At 34.2% G+C, this 19,541-nt stretch overlaps 1 protein-coding gene across 2 annotated transcripts in view; it reads right to left on the bottom strand.

Annotated features, from left to right (window-relative positions):
• The window catches only part of LOC150101215 (SAP30-binding protein), a 121,552-nt gene extending 105,344 nt beyond the window's left edge, over positions 1-16,208 (bottom strand). For both annotated transcript variants that reach the window (XM_090401476.1, XM_090401477.1), the window contains exons 1-2: positions 15,835-16,208; positions 10,306-10,469 (exon numbers count right to left, since the gene is read on the bottom strand). In XM_090401476.1, the coding sequence (XP_090257602.1) occupies positions 10,306-10,453 (148 nt within the window). In that variant the 5' untranslated portion in view covers positions 10,454-10,469; positions 15,835-16,208. The remainder of the gene's footprint in view (positions 1-10,305; positions 10,470-15,834) is intronic.
• Between the last annotated feature and the right edge of the window lie 3,333 nt (positions 16,209-19,541).

Raw genomic sequence — 19,541 nt, 5'->3', positions numbered from 1 at the left:
AAAAAGCCTCACATCCCATGAGTTGCCTTGATAATGAATAATCTTAAAAACTGAAGGACTATTTTCATGTCTTCCCCGCCCCCTGCAAGATTTCACTGTTTTGAATTACTAGGCATCAAGGTTATGAAATCATAATGGATCAGTATGACTGCTATGGTCAAATTTAATGAATCATACAAAAGTACTAAGTGAATCTGTTCACCTGATCAAAAATGAATCATTCAATATAAAATTATTATTCATCATGATATTCATTCTTATTCAGTTGTATATTGCTTCCATAATCTGGTGTTACATTTGTATTTATATCACCCTTATGCTTATCATAAAAGTAACTCGGCTTCTTATAAACTAATTATAACGATAAGGCAATAATCCTATCTGAATAGTCTGCTATGTGTGCCAACTTAGCAAGGATCCTTTTGGAAGTGTATTGCTACTCACAGCAACCAATACCATGTCTTCAATTGTGAAGGAATTAAACTTTAATGAGTCCGATTCATTTATAATCCAGTTTTTTTTTTTTTTTTTTTTTTTTTTGTGACTCCCACTCCATAAAAGGTTAGAACCTACAGTATATCGGTGAGCTAAGGATTTTTTTTCTCTATTGTTATAAATCTTCATATTTTTTTTTAAATTCATTTTTACCTGGTCTGTAAACCCTGCTCTAAACACCTAAAAAAGCTAAAACTGGTTTGTACACTGCTAGTTAAGTATTTTGGCTAATTTCTTTTTCATTCCATATAAATTTATTCATTTGGCTGTTCACAATACCACTTTTGCTTATTTATTCTATTACCTGTTTCCACATCTAATTTGTCATCTTCACAGAAAATTGTGTCAAAATAGCTCATATAACTTGTTTCATAGGTTCTCCATTGAGAACATAATTGACATCGTCTACGTTCTAGCTTATTTTCAAAGTTTCTTTTTATTTGAAGTAATGGCTTTTTGGTTTAGTTAAGAATCCTGAAGACTTGTTCTGGATTTATTAGGAGTATAATATCTTCATAAAGTAGAGAGTTAAGTTGAATATCTTCAATTTTGATACTGGATTTAATGCCACTTTCATAATGTGATCCATATAGATGATATGAATCACATTACGAAATAAGAGTATACACCCTTGTCTTGCACCTGATTTTTCATCAAATGATCTGTATTCTTCAATTTTGCTTGGTGAAATTGTAAGCAATATAAAGTCTTAAATATAGACTTTATATTGCTCTGTATAATATGCCATATACAGTGTATAATCATATTTTAGATATGATTACAAAATCCTTAATATGTTGAGTATTGTTTCCAAAGTCAATGTTTCTTTTCTTGCTAGTTGTAGAAGAATCAGACTAGCTTCTTTTGGATGACATTACTCTTTCTTATGTGATAAAATTTTTTATCAAGAACATAACATTAAACAATCGCAAGGTTTGTAGACTATAAAAATCGTATGTATGAATGGAGACCATGCGAAACACGTCAGTGCATGTTCACAGCATGTGTGACACTGATGAATGCGGCCAGCGCCCCAAAGATATGACTAGTGGTGAGGCATGAAGCGGGATGGGAATACGTACATATAAGAAACCGCATAACTCCGGATTTACATAAGTCGGACTATGGCTGTACTTCCATCAATTCTGACTGCTGACTTACACTCAAATAAAGACTAAGTATTGCTTGATATAATGCCCCATTGACACCATATAACTGTAGCGTATTGAATAGCTTCTCTCTTGGCACCTTATCATATGCCTTTTCCAGATCTACAAAACTAAAATAGAGATCTTTGTTATATTCCCATGATTTCTCCACTATTTGTCGTAAAGTGAATATCTGATCCTGACAGCCTCTATTTGGCTTTTTCTCCTGTTTTCATGTCACCTTTATCATCTCTAATTCCTTTAACAGCATTCTTTCCTCCATTTCTCAGCTTCTTCAACGTCTAGAATATTTTGTCACCTTCTTGATATTTATTTTCAATGTTCTTGTCAAAGTCCTCCCATGACTTTTGTTTAGCCAGTTTTACACAGTGTTTAGCTTTCTTACGTTTGTCTCTGTATTCTCTAAGAGCACAAGCTGACTTATTTGCAAGGAACTTTTGATATGCTTTCTTCTTTTCCTTCACTGCCTCTTTAACATCCTGTGTCCACCATGGAGTTCTGATTTTTCTATCCTGCAGACAACCTCACCACATGGCTCTCTGGGTGAATCAATCAAGGTTTTCTTCAAGGCTTGCCACTGAATCTCTAAAGTTTGGTTCCCGTTCTCAAACTCTTTCATTTTTCCTTCAATAATCTTTGTGTATTTGTCTACAGTTCACATCTGACAGCTGCTCAATGTTTATTCACTTTAAAACTTTCTTACATGTTATTCTTTTCAATATGAAAATTCAATTTTATCCTACTCAAGACTAAATAGTGATCATTTCCAATTTCAAATCCTCTGTACACTCTGGTGTCCTGCACAAGGGAGATAACATCCGTATCAACAATAACATAGTCAATGAGACTTTTCTTATTTCTTGCCTCTTCTCTCCATGTGAATTTGTGCACATTTTTATGTTGGTACATGGTGTTAGTAATAACCAGTTCATGTCCTGAGCAGAAATCCAACAAATATTTGCCATTATTATTAGCTTTGCTCTTTTCTCCAAATTTTCCCAATATATTTTTGTATGTCTGACAATCATTTCCTACTCTGCTATTTAGATCCCCAACAAGGACCAACTTTTCCTTTTTCATTGTGTCAGATGCTTTCTCTAAAGCCTCAAAAAATTCCTCCACTTCTACCTTAGTAGAACAGAACCTTCTGTGGGACCATAGGCACAAATAAGTCTCATTGTCCAGTTCCCTATTCTGATATTTGCACACATCACTCTACTTGAGACTGACTGCCGTTCAAGAAGATTAGCCTCATATTTAGTGTTGAATACAATAGCTACTCCTTCTTTTCCCTTGATTGTCATTGCCTGAATTTGCAAGGAATTTTGTATTTATTGCTCAGAAAGATCTCACCAGTTTTTGTCTTTTTGTTTCAGTCACCCCTATTATGTCAATGTGGTACTTATCTAATTCCTCAGCTAGCTCCATTTCTTTGCCGTTCAGGCTTCTTATGTTGATGGTACCGATCTTTAACTCTGATGATATTGAGTTGGGGTGTGTTTTCAGATTTGTTCCAGTAGCTGACTTTTCGCGGTAAAAACAACGGGGGCCTTGTTTAACCGGGCGACACCACAGCAAGCACGAAATTTGTCATGTTGTACCATCATTTTATAATTTGGTTTAAGCCAATAAGAATTACAATTTGGTCGGCTAAATCCCAAATTGCCAGCCCATCATCGTTCATTCAGTATCCAGGTAGATACCCAACAGGGTGCACTATGAGAAAGAGGATTGGACATTAGGTCAGAAGCCCTGGTCGGTTCTCTGCATTCCTTTAAAGGCTACATGGAGGTCTCCTCTCAGTTATACAGCTTTGACCGTTAAGCACCCCTTTTAATAAAGTTGTCCATTATAAAAAAGAGATAACAAGAGAAAAAAACCTATGAAATATCATGAAAGCAGATTACAGGGGAAAAAAAGATTAAAACAAGAATAGAAAATACTAAAAATAATACCTCAATTTAAACTGGGGAAGGATGGAGGCTAAGAACTAGGATTAACTCTATATGTTACAGGAAATTTGAACAGTGTGGTGCTTGAAAAACATGGGCTGTAAAATTAAGAGTGGAAGTATATCACAGTATATCACAGTGATAGCATTATGAGCAATCTGGGGGGAATTTAATATTGGTGGTACTGACTGGGGAGATGAAACACAGAACACAAATAATCATGACTCAAGAGATGGAATGTAATGGAAAGAATGCTGATAAGTTTATTCAGACCTATGTTGGTTACACATGTTGAAAAAGAACTTCAATAGTTTATTAAGACATAAGTAAAATAATCTGAATATTTTACTAAACCTATAACCCTTATCCCAGTCATTAATAGGCTTTTTGATAATGTATATAATGTTTGATAATGTTTTATAATGCATAAGTAAGGTTTTTGGTGCATGAATAAATAATATATTAAATTTCCATCAACCAAAAGAAAAGATAAATTTCAGAACATCTTTTCATTTACAAGCCTTAAAATCAAGTAATGAAAAAACATAAGAATTAATATATCAAACTCTTTGGCTTTCATAGATTTTGAAAAAGCCTTTGACTCCAAACCTACGTAAAATGGTTACATAGGTTTGGAAGCTTTAAAACATATAGGAAGACATAATATATATATATTTAGTCATATATGAAAGAGGTTCAGCAATAATAAATTTAAATTGAGAAATAGAAATAAAAAAAGGAGTCAGACAAGGAGACTATCTCACAAAATTATAAGGATTAAATATTGATGTAGAAAGAATACTTGAGCAATCTATGATTCATGATGATATCACACATCACCAAAAGGATTAGAACATGTGATTATTGAATTAAATGAAGCAAATGATGCAAATAAATATGAACAAATAAAAAATAATGTATAGTGAAAATACTCCAGAATGAATACAAGTCAAAATAAATTAAAGACAGATTGGCATAGTGAGTTCCTATAAATATCTAGCACAAATCAATACAAATGACCATAAACTTGGTAGCGTTCATCCAGGATAACAACAGGATGGAAAGTTTTTAACCATGATAGAGATATATTTAAAGACAGTTTATCAAATTGCATTAAAAAGAAAGATCTACAACCAGTGTGTATTCCCAACAATGATCTTGATAAGTAAATTAAACTTTTTATAAAGAGGCCACAAGGGAAATAGTGGCAATGGCTATAATTTATTTAAATTTCTACAACCTTCAAGAGTGTTCCTTTTATGAGTTTTCTTTCTGATTAAGAGGTGTCAGTTTTAGTAATGACGATTTAGTGTTGGGTGATTAACAGCAGAGTTCTGCAGGTTTCAGTTTTGTGCCCTTTGGTATTCAACATATTCATTATTGATTAAGATTATAATAAATTTAGTTTAATCCTTTATCCAAGTGTGAGCAAACAAAGTTTGCGCCTGAAAGTATCTTCAGGACTGGGGTGAGGTAGTACAACACCGGGAAACTCGTTGTAAAGGTGGACAAAGCTAACATCACTCCTATCACAGTATCTCCCATAATGTAAAACACATCTCCTTGCAGATATGTATAATGTTATGCATTAAGGGGAGGACTACAATCCAGACTAGTTTCGACCTTTATTGAGGTCTCTTCAGTGGGAGCCAGGCCCAAGTGGAGATACCAGGCAGAAGCAATAGCAAGGTCATCTCCCTATAGTTGCCAAAAGGTGTGCCACGTTTTTATTAAATTACTCTGCATTTAGAGAAAGATGTTGAAAGTTTATTTTTCACTTGATTAGACTATAATAAATTTAGTTTAATCCTTTATCCAAGTGTGAGCAAACAAAGTTTACACCTGAAAGTATCTTCAGGACCCCACTCCTGAAGATACTTTATGGGAGATACTGTGATAGGAGTGATGTTAGCTCCACCTTTGTAACGAGTTGCCCGGTGTTGTACTACCTTACCCCAGTCCTGAAAATACTTTCAGGTGCAAACTTTGTTTGCTCATACTTGGATAAAGGATTAAACTAAATTTATTATAGTCTAACCAAGTGAAAAATAAACTTTCAACATCTTTCTCTAAATCCAGAGTAATTTAATAAAAAGGTGGCACACCTTTTGGCAACTCCTATAGGTAGAGATGACCTTGCTATTGCTTCTGCCTGGTATCTCCATGTCTGGGCCTGGCTCCTACTGAAGAGACCTCAATAAAGGTCGAAACTAGTCTGGGTAGTGGCTTAATGCATAACATTATACATATCCACAAGGAGATGTGTTTTGCATCATGGGAGATACTGTGATAGGAGTGATGTTAGCTTGCTCCACCTTTGCAATGAGTTTCCCGGTGTTGTACTACCTTACCCCAGTCCTGAAGATACTTTCAGGTGCAAACTTTGTTTGCTCACACTTGGATAAAGGATTAAACTAAATTTATTATGGTCTAACCAAGTGAAAAATAAACTTTCAAGATTAAGATTATGTGTATTAAATGTAAAATTTAATTTCTCTTTGCTGATGGAAAAAGGACTAAGTACATAAAACTTTAAAATCTGAGGCTGTTGACTTGGCATCAATTGCCTCAATATCCTATAACAGCCTCTAGGTTATTTGTGCCTAGTCATGAAAATACTTCATGCACAAGCCTTGTTTACACTAAAGTAAAGAATTACACAAGACCATAATTTTTTGTCAAATAATTCAATAGTTAGGCCTGTGTAACCCTGTGGGAATATCATTTGCATCAATAGTACTAGGATGTCTAAGCTGTTCTAAAGTGTGATTCTAGTCACTAACTAGAGTAACTTTTTTCTAAGCCTTTGTTGACCAGTTGCTGAGTTAGTCTATCTCTGGCACAGACAAGCAGGGTCCCCCCTCCCAAAGAAACTGGGGTGTTTCATCCCATAAACTCAAGAAAAATCAACCATAGGACTCTTAGTATTTCAGACAATAATAATAATCTGATAGGGAGTATATACAGTGTGTTAGGGACTATGGACAGCTATCTGCTGTACTCTAGTCACTAATAATCTTAGGCCAGCTATTCTATGATTGGTTGAGAGCTAGCTGCCCACTGGTCTTTAAAACTTAGTTAAGGCTAAATGTTTTCACCTAGGCATTAGCAAATTTTATTTATTTTTCATATAATTTAATATACTTTGTAAGTAAAGGCTGAATACAAGAATATAATTTCTTGTAAAGTTTAATACTTTGTCACCTGGAAATAAAACTTTTCCACAAGTTGGAGATAAATTGTATAGGAAGCTAGCGAGTTTAGTGCCTTCTGTTGTAAATTTTCGAATAAGAAATTTATCAGCAGTGTGTCATCTTGTGCTTACACATATGTATCCTCATTTTCTTTGACTTTGCTATGAAGTTTGCCCATAAACATATTACTTCCTAATTCCTATCAGCAACTCTTATCCAAACAAAAAAAAAAAAAAAAAAGGAAAAAAAGCTTATCTGTATCCTTGTTTAATTGAAAATGCAATTTTTCCTTCAAGTTTCAGACTTGGGTTTGAATCCCATCAAGTACACAAGGAATCTTCATAATAGTTTCAACTGATGAGTGAACCAGTGCCATATGAAAGAGGAATGATTTACCCACTCAGAAACTAATGGCTGTATTGCAGCATGAAAACTAAGTTTTTCATCCTACAATACAGGCAAACTGGTTGGAAAATATACAATTAATAAACTGGTCTCATAAACCCTTAATTGCTTCAGATATAATTCTAATCAAAATATATATAATCCAACCAAAGCATTCCTCCATCCATTTGAATATGTAGAAGTCCTTGTCCTTATAGTATCATTCTGTGTCAAAAGCCTCTGCAAAATACAAATAATATCTTGATACATTTAATTACTTTGTTCCATAATAAAATGCAAACAGATTGCTAAGGCAAGATCTCCTTACTCTCACTCATTTATAGATATACAAATCTAAAAAAAGGGAAAAAAAAAGCCTATTCTGCATCCTTGTTTAATTGAAAATGCAATTTTTTCTTCAAGTTTCAGACTTGGGTTTGAATCCTATCAAGTACACAAGGAATCTTCATAATAGTTTCAACTGACGAGTTAACCAGTGCCATATGAAAGAGGAAGGATTTTCCCACTCAGAAACTAATAGCTGTATTGTAGCATGAAAACTTTTCATGCTACAATATTGTAGGATGTAAAGTTTTTCATCCTACAATACAGGCAAACTGGTTGGAAAATACACACTTAATAAACTGGTCTCATAAACCCTTAACTGCTTCAGATATAATTTTAATCAAACCAAAGCATTCCTCCATCAATTTGAATATGCAGAAGTCCTTGTCCTTATAGTATCATTCTGATACATTTAATTACTTTGTTCCATAATAAAATGCAAACAGATTGCTAAGGCAAGATCTCCTTACTCTCACTCATTTATAGATATACAAATCTCTTCATTTTGGAAATATTAGTTGTATATAAAGATCCTAGCAGCACCCTTATGAAAGCAACAGCTTGCATTCATTCCACTCCAAGATCTCTGTTCAGAATAGTAAAAAATATCACCCTGAAGTAGACTCCATGTGACTGGGAAAAGAATGTTTGTTCGATGTACTCTTAGTTCACGATCAAATTTGGTAGATGCAGGGTTGCTGTTTTTTTTATTTACTGATCTTCTTCTCTTCCATCTAAGATGGGTTGAGTCTTCCATTGAGCAGGATATTCAAGTCTTCTCTATTCCCTGCTTTTTGAAAAAGTTTATTATAAGTTCTACATCCTGAAATGTTCTTTATTGATTTCAGTCAGGTGATTTTTGGTCTCTTTGGGTCTTCTTTTTTCAGTTGTAAAAGTATTTATTAGGATGTTAGGTAGTCTATCCATGCATGCAACATGGCCAAAAATCTCAGCCGTTTCCTATTTTTTTCTAATATTGTCTTCTCGTACAATAATTCTTGTCCAACTGTGCTATTTGTTTTCTTTTCTATCCAACTTGTTTTATTTATTTTTCTTAAGCATTTCATTTCAAATACCAACTTTTTCTCCTTTCTTTCTTTAATTGTCCATGCTTCTGCTCCATAGATAACTGTTGGTGTAATTATTGACTCATATAGTTTAATTTTGGCTTGTTCAGATATCTTGTTTGTTTTCCAGATTTTCTGTAATTTTCCCATGGTGGTCCATCCTACTGCTATTCTGTGTTTGATTATTTCGAGTGCATCTATTGTTTCTGTTAGTTTTGATCCAAGATATATGAAGTTATCTACTTGTTCTATTTGTTCTCCATTTAGGGTGACTGAGATGTTAATTTTGTTCCTCCCTGTTTTCATCACTTTTGTCTTTTGTATATTTATTACCATGTCATATATTTTACAGGTTTTGTTTAGTTTGTTTATCAATCTCTGTAGTTCATTTGGGGTTCTTGCAATACAAGGTCATCTGCATATTTTATATTATTTATATTTAAACCACTGATATTGATTCCTGGCTCATTATCTATTGCATTCTTTACAACTTCTTCTAGATATATGTTGAATAGGCATGGGGATAGTGGACATACTTTCCATTCTCCTCATTGTTTTGTTGGTTTACAACTATCTTGGCCTCTCTTTTTTCTTCTTATTATGGTTAGGATTTCTTGTAATCCACTGATTGTTTATTTTGGATTCTAGGACAAAAGATATACTAGTATGCTACCATTGATAACACTGTTTCTTTTCCTTCTTCCCAGTATTTCGCACTGTTCTGAAAGATAGAGGGTTTTAATCTCAAGCGCATCTATTCTAAAAATTGACTTCTGATTGAAATGTCTCTTAGTTTTGATAGATTGAATCTTTCTTCTTTACTGATATTATTTTTCCTGTTAAATTTTATTTTCAATTTGGCAGGGTAATATTTCATGGTCAGTATCAAAATTGAAACTTCTTAATGTTCAAACATTATTCACTGATCTTTTCCATTGTTTTTATAATGATACAATCTATGCAGTTCTTTATATTACCATCTGGGGATGTCCATGCATATTTATTATTAGGGTGCTGATAAAACAATGTATTTGCAATCATTAGATCATTTGCTTTACAGAAGTGGAGTAATTGTTCTCCTCTGTCGTTTAGCTCTCCGCATCCAAACTGTCCTATCACATCTTTTTTGTCTACTGTGGACTATCCTATTTGAGCATTAAAATCTTCCATCACTATCACGAGTTTTCTACTTTTTGATCTATCTATTTCCTGCTGTAGTTACTCATGGAAATTTTCTATTTCTTCCTCTGGATGGTTACTGTCTGGTGCATATATTTGGATTATTTTATTGGATTATTGGATTATTTTAATTATTTGGCTTCTTTCTTTTGCTGATTATTCTAGGAGACACTGGTTTTATTTCAATTACTGAGTGTGTAAGTTTCTTCTCAATTAATAATTCATATCAGAATTACTGATATCAGAACTTTATATGTTTACATTATCAAGCAAGCCTACAAATATGAAAATTGTACAAAAAAGGATGTTGAATCATAAGAATAATACAAAATGAATATATATATATATATATATATATATATATATATATATATATAGTGTGTGTGGGGGGGGGGTGTTTCTTTTTTTATATAACATTTGCTACCTAAGTAATTATAAATTTTAATTAATGAAATTTTAACATTAATGAATTAAATAAATTTTAACTTTAATTTAAATAGATACCTAATGCTATACTTACCATAAGAATAAGGTGTAGGTTCTCGGCTAGAATTTCTTTCCTGTACACCTATATCTGTATCTATATCAGAATCTTGTTCATTTTCAGAATCAGTATACGTTGCAGTTAAGGATGCTAATGCTGTTGCTTTGTTAAAATCAGATGCCATTTTTCTGAATTATAACCTACAATTTAATAAACAAATGCCTGATTTCTCATAAATTAAATGAATTGCCAATAATTAAAAACCAAATCAAGAAAATTACAAAAAAAATTATCTTTCTATGTTCATGTACATGGAAAAAACTGTATCACAGACAAAATGATCATTACATAATATTTTTATATAATATATATATGTATATATGTTACGGTTCAAGTGATAAATCCGATTATTAATAATAACCGGTTAAAGTGAATAATTTACGAGAATTAATCACTTTAACCGGTTAAAGTGAATAATTTACGAGAATTAATCACTTTAAGCGGTTAAAGTGAATAATTCCTAGAGGAGTCTCGTACATGTAATAAAAACATGTTTATAGGTTTTATATATAGGTTTTCATTCTCATTAGAAATTACAACAGCTTAGGTTAGGTTAGGTTATAATGAAAAAAGTAAGGAAAGTACTTCTTTTGTACTCAATGAAATCAGAAATCACTAACTAATCTAACCTAACCTTTATCAGTTAGAAAATTAATAATAACCGGTTAAAGGGAATAATTTACGAGAATTAATCACTTTAACTGGTTAAAGTGAATAATTCCTAGCGGAGTCTGGTACATGTAATAAAAACATGTTTATAGGTTGTTTTATATATAGGTTTTCATTCTCAATAGAAATTATAACAGCTTAGGCTTAGGTTAGGTTAGTTTATAATGAAAAAAGTAAGGAAAGCACTTCTTTTGTACTCAACGAAATCAGAAATCACCATAAACTAATCCAACCTAATCTTTATCGGTTGGAAATCATTATAAACTAACCTAACCTTTATTGGTTAGGTTAGTTTAGGTTAATTTATAATGAAAAAAGTAAGGAAAGTACTTCTTTTGCACTCAATGAAATCAGAAATCATTATAAACTAACCTAACTTAAACTAACCTGGATGTCGCATGTCGAACAGGGTAGGCATAGTTTGTTGTGGGCAGATTAATGGGGATAAAAGATAAACGTTGTCATGGGCTGAGCTTAACGATTGCAGGCAGAAAAATGGGAATAACAAATAAAAGTTGTTGTGGGTAGATGAATGGGGATAATAGATAAACGTCGTTGCTGTACTTCCTCATCAATGGAGAAAAACACTGATCAGTTCCTCTCTGATTTATCTATTATCCCCATTCATCTGCCCAAAACAACTTATTTGTTATCCCCATTTATATGCCTGCAATTATTAAGCTCAGCCCACAACGTTTATCTTTTATCCCCATTAATCTACTCATGAAACTACGACTACACTCTGGTTCGACATGCGACATCCAGGTTAGTTTAGGGGTTAGGTTAGTTTACAATGATTTCTGATTTCATTAAGTGCAAAAGAAGTATTTTCCTTACTTTTTTCATTATAAATTAACCTAACCTAAACTAACCTAATCAATAAAGGTTACGTTAGGTTAGTTTATAATGATTTCCAACCGATAAAGGTTAGGTTAGTTTATAATGATTTCTGATTTCATTGAGTGCAAAAGAAATACTTCCCTTACTTTTTTCATTATAAACTAATCTAATCTAAGTTGTTATAATTTCTATTGAGAATTATTTATTTATTCGTATGGAGTTTCCTCCCTTTTTCTCCCCTGTCCCTATTAGGGCGAGTTGAGTCCCCCTCGTGGGGGGTTTAAATATTTATGGCTGTAGATCCATGTGTGTTCACTGGGCCGGTTTGCCTACTTGTGGGATGAAAAATGCCAGATAAACTGGTGGAAAAAACCCTACTGCCTGTGCCCAAGACCGGCTAACTTGACTATGGCTGAGGAAGATCCTTAAATTCCTCAAGTCTTCGACGGGGATCGAACCTGGGACACACCTTCCCCAGTCATATGGTTGCGAAGTGCACAGCCACTAAGCTAACTGCGCAGATCTATTGAGAATGAAAAATCTAGATATAAAACCTATAAACATGTTTTTTTTACATTTACCAGACTCCTCTAGGAATTATTCACTTTAGCCAGTTAAAGCGATTAATTATTAATAACAACTGGATTTCTCACTTTAACCATAACATATATATATATATATATATATATATATATATATATATATATAGATGAAAGTTGGTGGAGTAGTGAGACGAAGAGTTGTAGAGTAGATGCCCTCCCTCAATGAGTCTTTGGACTCCCTGGAGGTGTGATGTAATAATAATAATATATAAAAAACAAAATTACTGTGATATTATTTTCATGGGATGCAATTAAAATCAATAGCACCCACACAATGAAGGTATATCACGTGCAACAGGAAAAAGAAAATGCATTTTGGTCTTTGTATAAAGTGATAGTTACTATCCTTGATTTAATATAAAAAGTTTACATATGTATATATAACATTACTATGCAACCTTGAGTGTGTATGTGTTTGTAGGGGGGGGGGGGGGTCAGGATATTATGAATAGTGTTACATGAAAGTTTACATCAGTACTAACTTCTTATCAGCAAATTTCCTCCAAATTAGCCTGTTGTCAGATCTTCAATTTCAGTCTTCTAATGCACTTCTTCATGAATCAAACCACCCAGGGATTGGTCTTCCTCTGGATATTTTTCTTGACATTCTGGCAACAACCTTGTTTTGCTAACTTTTCATCTTCCATCATGATTAGTTCTGCTAGCACATTTCTAATATGCTAACAACATCAAGTTCTTTCCTAATATTTTTAATATGATACTGCCATTGATGCCAACCGTTCACTTCTCTCAGGACTCTCATATTTGATCTCCAATCTTTGAACAAATGTTTGGTTTCTAAAGTTCTCAGAACCAGTTAATACTGGTTTGAAAGCTGTGTTGTATATTGCTAGTTTAGTGTTTTGACTTAAATAGCTAAAATAGCAGTGTTCAAACCAATTTTGATTTATTCAGATGACTATCTATTGTACCAGTTTTGCTAATTCTGTTGTCTATTTCAATATTTGTCATGATCACTAAACTCAATGCCTAAACAGCTGAATTTTTTTTTTGTTCACTGATCTTACCTATTTTCATGGTCTGTCTTTTTTTTTTATTTTCCTAATTTTCATATCAGACTTATTTACATCAGTTATTCGATTAGAATTCTACACTATTACAATCTTAATGCTACGTTTAATCTCCCAACCAGCCATGATGACGTCTATAGACGTCCAGCTAAATCTGGATACGATTCTGTAACACCTGTTGAATAACATGGATAAGAAGTGCAATTTGATCTCATTATTTCATCCACTTCACCAAAATCCACAAAATTAAAAAATATATATTCAACTCCTCTAAGGATCTTAGCCCACCCTGGGGTATACCGTATCCATTGCACCTATAACTTACCTAATATTGGTGAAACCAGATGCACAATTCCTACCTGTAAAAAAGAACACAAACAACACATTAAATTTAACAATTTCAGTAAAGCAAGATCGCAATCTTAACACCATACATCAAATTAATTGGAAAAATACCTGTTCCTTAAACCATACAAAACATGGTATGAATGCAAATTTAAAGAAGCCTGTGAAATTTTGATCAACCATCCTAATCTTAACAATAATGGTAGCATAAAAATCCTAAGAATTTGGATGGCACACGTTCAGCCAACTTAAGTTCAAGTTTTCCAACAAAATCCTTACTTTAGGACTCTAAGCAATAATTTCAGCTCATGTTGGCCATCATCTATACTATTTCGTATGTGAGTAATTATGTGAGAGCATGTTGCTCTCTAGCTTAATATATCTCTTAATGATTTGTAACTAAAGATCAGGCCAGTTATGTTAATGGTTGATCAAATTACTGTGTCTTTAGCATTCCATATAGATTGTAATGTAGATTTTTTTTTTTTTTTTTGCATACATGTGTATATGCCAGATGATGACCTTCATATAAAAGGTAGAAACATCAAGTAATTATTTTGGTTTATATTAAAGTGAAGTTTTGCTATAACATGGTAGTTGTTTCCATAATTTTAAATAATAAATATGTTTTTGTTTTTCCCATGAAATTCTGTTGGGTTTTTTTGTATGTGTGTTTATGTGTTAGTTAATTCTTTTCTTTCTTATTTATGTTTTCTATAAAATTTTACCTCATAAGCCTACTTTCTATTGACACATTTTAAAGTTTTTGGGTTATCCTTTAAATCTGTTATCTCATCATTTGTTTCCTATTCAGTGAAGGCTATCACAACCAGAAAATAACTTGTATTCATATTCTCCTTTTAATTCTTGATTTCCATCGCATGCATTAATAAGCCAGGCATCTCAATAGAATCCAACAACAACAACAACCATTATTCACACAATACCCATCATACAACTCTTTAAATGGATTTGCTGAGAGTGCACTTACGCCCAAGTCAAATCATTTTCACCCATTCACAATCCCCATTGTGAATGGGTGAAACCATATATATTATCAATATTAATGTCATATATTAAAAAAATCTCTCCCACCTGAATGGATTAAGGGAAATTTTTCCCTGCATGCCTGACAACTTCGGTCATGTGAATAAATCCACTATCACTGCATCCCCAAGAAACACGGGTGATTAAATCTGAAAACAGCAATCCTGATGCTGAATTATCAGCTTTATATAGAGATAATAACTTCATTATTACTTGCCAGCATCATCTTCAACTTTCAAATAATAACTGGTGCTATTTTGTTTCATTTTCAATTTGTTCTTTAAACTGCAGCTCCCTATCCACTATCACTCACAAATCTTTGGCAGTGTCAATTTTAGCAGTTACAATTGCATGAATATAATACATGGCTTGCAAGCTTTTTGGCCCAAAGTACCTAAGTGTGCACATTTTTCCCACAATGAACTAGGAAACATTATTTTCTCACAATGTCAACTTATTCAAATCATCCTTTGTGATCTCCATTTATTTAGTGATAACAGTAGACAAGAATTTGTTGCACATCTTACTTATCTTTGCCTTATACAGCTTTATTTCATATGCCTACCACAAATGAACCTGATGCTACACTCCAACAATTCTCTATATTTCATCACTACTTTGGTTGCTGCAACTCTGTTATCACCAACAATAATTTACTCAGCAAGCTTGTTCCAAGCTTACTGAGAAAATAACTTGTACAGCAATTTCATATTCCAACAGCCATTCACAGTACGTTTTGATTTCAAGTTAATTGCTAGACTTACATAAATGCATCATTAAATCAAATCTTTCACAATGAAGTAACAAAATTCATTTATGTCCTGCAATAACCATGGTTAAATTTACTTTTTTTAAAAAATTGTTCTCATTACCTACACTGTTTTCCATAGTGACACACAATATGCAGTATATACAGAAAGTATATTAGCAAAAACAATTACACAATAAAATGATCAATCTCTCTATCTTACCATTAAATCTCAATTAAAGAACTGCGGATACTCTACTATTCATATGACAGCATGATTTTTTCCCTCTCATCCATAGAGATCCCTGATCGCCAATGCACTGATATTATAAAATTTCCTTTACCAACACAGATGGGTTAAATTTACTACGACTCTATTACGGAAAAAGCCTGACACCACTACAGAATGGCGCTGCATATTCCAAACTAAATTAAGTTTAAATACACATACACTTTATCAAGGAAACTTTTACAATTTATAATCGCCGAAAAACACCTTAAAGATGTACATAACAAATAAGCAGATTTCGCATTTTCCCCCCTTAACAGTGTAACATGCGAGGAACCCTTGTAAACAACTTTCATCTGTAGCCAGTCTCTCACTTAGTGTAACAAGACTACACCTAGGAATTTTTCACCCCGCAAAAGAGGCAAACAGGCCGAAAATGCGTGCAAATAAACAGATAACACACCAGTCTCACAACTTGAGTTGTTTCGGATCTGACTCAAATTGAACTATTCCAATCTTAATCATTTAAATATTAATCTATGAAATGGAAAATTATTTAAACAAATAAAATACCTTATATAATATAAAAGTATTAGAATTTTTTTGATGATATAGCCATCAGGAGGAGTCAATTTAAGAAATTTCACACTGTTCGGAACTGTAATTTAAACATGTTCCTCCAAACATATTATTCTTTATAATGCTTTGTACATAGAGCTATAATGAAATCACAATGTATACTGCTTGGAAAGAAGTCAACGGACGTCCTATGAACAAGATGCATCCTGCAATGTAACAAGTCACGTGTTTGTAGCTGACATAAATTGGTGGAATATGATGCTCCAAGTCAGTGCAACTGTATCCAGGTGAAATGACTGGGAGAAGGAAACTGATCGAGGTTGAAAGAGGCGTTGTGATAGGATCTCTTCGGCAAATTGTTGACAAATAGGACCATCCCAGGTAAACAATCATTGATACAATACTGAAATGGAAGCTCAGGGAGTCAACTACAAGTGCTACCTGCAGTGAACGACCCACCACACTCACCGAATGTGGTGGGACTATGAAGGTGTTACGTAGGCTATTATGTAAATAAATACAGCCATTCGTCGACCGACACGTTGAATGCGGAGTTTCGGGCATCGACTGAAACACGAATTTGCACAACAATATTCAACCGAGGTTCACAACGTGGGTTTTCATGATATAACCACAATATGCAAACCTCACATTATCCGAACCTAAATGTAGCTTCGTTTTCAGTGGTGCAAAAAGTGAGAACAGTGAGACGTGGAAGCTTGGGAATCTCTGTTATGGAGCAACGAATCACTCTGCACCCTCTACCAAACAGATGGACAGGGGTGGGTGTAGCGGATGCTCGATTAACGTCTTTTACCAGCGTGCATTACCACAACTATGAAATTCAAATGTGACGGACTGATGGCATGGTCCTATTTGGCCTGGTTTGACTCGGACGGCTCTTTGTGGTGCCATGAACATTGAACTCTGAGAGGTATCTGAATGTTTTGGACGGTGCAATTCTTCCTACTTTCTGGCGGTTCTATGGAACCTGCCATTATTTTTCTTTCAGCAAAACAATTCACTGTGTCATAAGGCTGCTGCTGTAACTGCATGGTATGTAGACATGATGTCACCATAATTGACTGATCTCCACAGATCACTGATATCAACCCTATTCAACATATGTAGGATGATGTGGAGCGCAGGATAAGTTTAAGCGACGTCCGCCCCATAACAGTCCAGGACTTCATTACATGCGTACATGAAGAATGGACCAAAATTCCAATCGATCGCTGTGGTACACCTGTGGGAAATATGCTCCTTAGGATTGCTTAAGTCATCAAAGTGAAAGGTGGTGCTATATGATATTAAGATGGGTGCCACAGCTATTTGTTCCTCATACTATGGCGTATGTTGACTTCTTTCCAAGCACTGTGTATAGGACACAAATGTCAAGGCTGGCCTGGTTGGCTGAGTGGTTAGCGTATCCGCTCTCCAGCCAAAAGGCTGCGGGTTCGAATCCCGCCATGGGCATGGGTGTTTGTGATTGTCTGTGAAAATAATAGTGGTGATGGTGGACAGTAGATGGCGTTGGTGTAGAGGAGGCAATTTGTGGATGAGGTTGAGTGGTGGAGATAGGGAGTTGTAGGGTAGGTGCCCTCTCTCCATGAGTCTTAGGACTCCCTGGAGGTGCCATATAATAATAATAATAATAAAGGTAATCATTATAGGACAAATAGCATAGAAACTGCAAAATTGTACAAAATGGCCATGGGCATGGGTGTTTGTCTGTGAAAATAATAGTGGTGATAGTGGACAGTAGATGGTGTTGATGTAGATGAGGCGGTTTGTGGATGAGGTTGAGTGGTGGAAACGGGAGTTGTAGAGTAGGTGGCCTCCTTCGACGAGTCTTAGGACTCCCTGGAGGTGCCATATAATAATAATAATAATAAAGGTAATCATTATAGGACAAATAGCATAGAAACTTCAAAATTGTACAAAATGGCTGTGGGCATGGGTGTTTGTCTATGAAAATAATAGTGGTGATGGTGGACAGTAGACGGTGTTGGTGTAGATGAGGCAGTTTGTGGATGAGGTTGAGTGGTGGAGACGGGAGTTGTAGAGTAGGTGGCCTCCCTCGACGAGTTTTAGGACTCCCTGGAGGTGCCAAATAATAATAATAATAATAATAATAATAATAAAGGTAATCATTCTAGGACAAATAGCATAGAAACTGCAAAATTGTACAAAACACCATGTGGTCTAATAGTCACGAATCCATGTGCTACAATCATTCGACCTTATGAAGACCACAAGAAGCAATCAAACATAATTACATTGGCATCTGCAAAATTCCATTACTTGGACAACCAACTCAGGGGAAAATAAATAAAAATGTGATTTAGGCGACAAGAAAAAGAAAAAGCGTGTAGCCTGATGTATTGCAACACGTCATTAGTCCTATACACTCTGTTATACCAATCGAAAATTTCTTGTTCTTAGCAAACGTTTCTACACTGCATCACTTCTGAGAAGAATTCGTAGCACGCCATTCTCCTCATTTCATTGAAACTAGTGTGAAAAGACTTAAGGATGCTAAAAACTTTAAGACGTATTACAGCGTCTGAAGTGAAGATCAGCTATCGGGACATTCTTCAGGAGGATGAACGTTCAGCATTTTATACCAACTGGATCCAGTCCCATTAATTTCCATTTCGTCTTCACGTTAAAAATGTAAGAAAATAATTGCGATTACCCTTCCCCTCTGAAAAATTGTTAAGCCATTTTTGTGAGTTCTCACAAAACACATTAGCATTACTTAATGCCTGGCTCAATCTGTGTCGCGGCAAAGTAACATTGCTTCAGAGAAAGCTAATCAGTGCTCTGAATGGGCAATGAATCCCAGCTGTATGTCTTTTCCTCTATGTCCGTTGTCCGTTAGTTCGGTCTACTTTTAGAATGATTATCGGTTTATCAGTATGAAATGGACAAGTTTCTGAAAAGAAAAATTATGCAACTTCTGTAAGAAATAATTTCACATTTGAAAATCCATTAGTAACGTTCTTCACCTTCTTGATAGCATTCAGTCCCAAGCTTTTCAAAGGAAAGTTCTTGTTATCAGTGTAAAGAACAAAATGACTTTCGATGAATGCTGATCTACAGGGTGGCCATAAATTAAC

The sequence above is a fragment of the Typopeltis vanoorti genome, chromosome 12 (assembly GCF_054136105.1).
Source record: "Typopeltis vanoorti isolate ZY-2024b chromosome 12, IOZ_Tvanoo_1.0, whole genome shotgun sequence".
In the NCBI taxonomy this organism is placed as follows: domain Eukaryota; kingdom Metazoa; phylum Arthropoda; class Arachnida; order Uropygi; family Thelyphonidae; genus Typopeltis; species Typopeltis vanoorti.
This window is presented reverse-complemented; position numbering and strand designations above follow the sequence as displayed.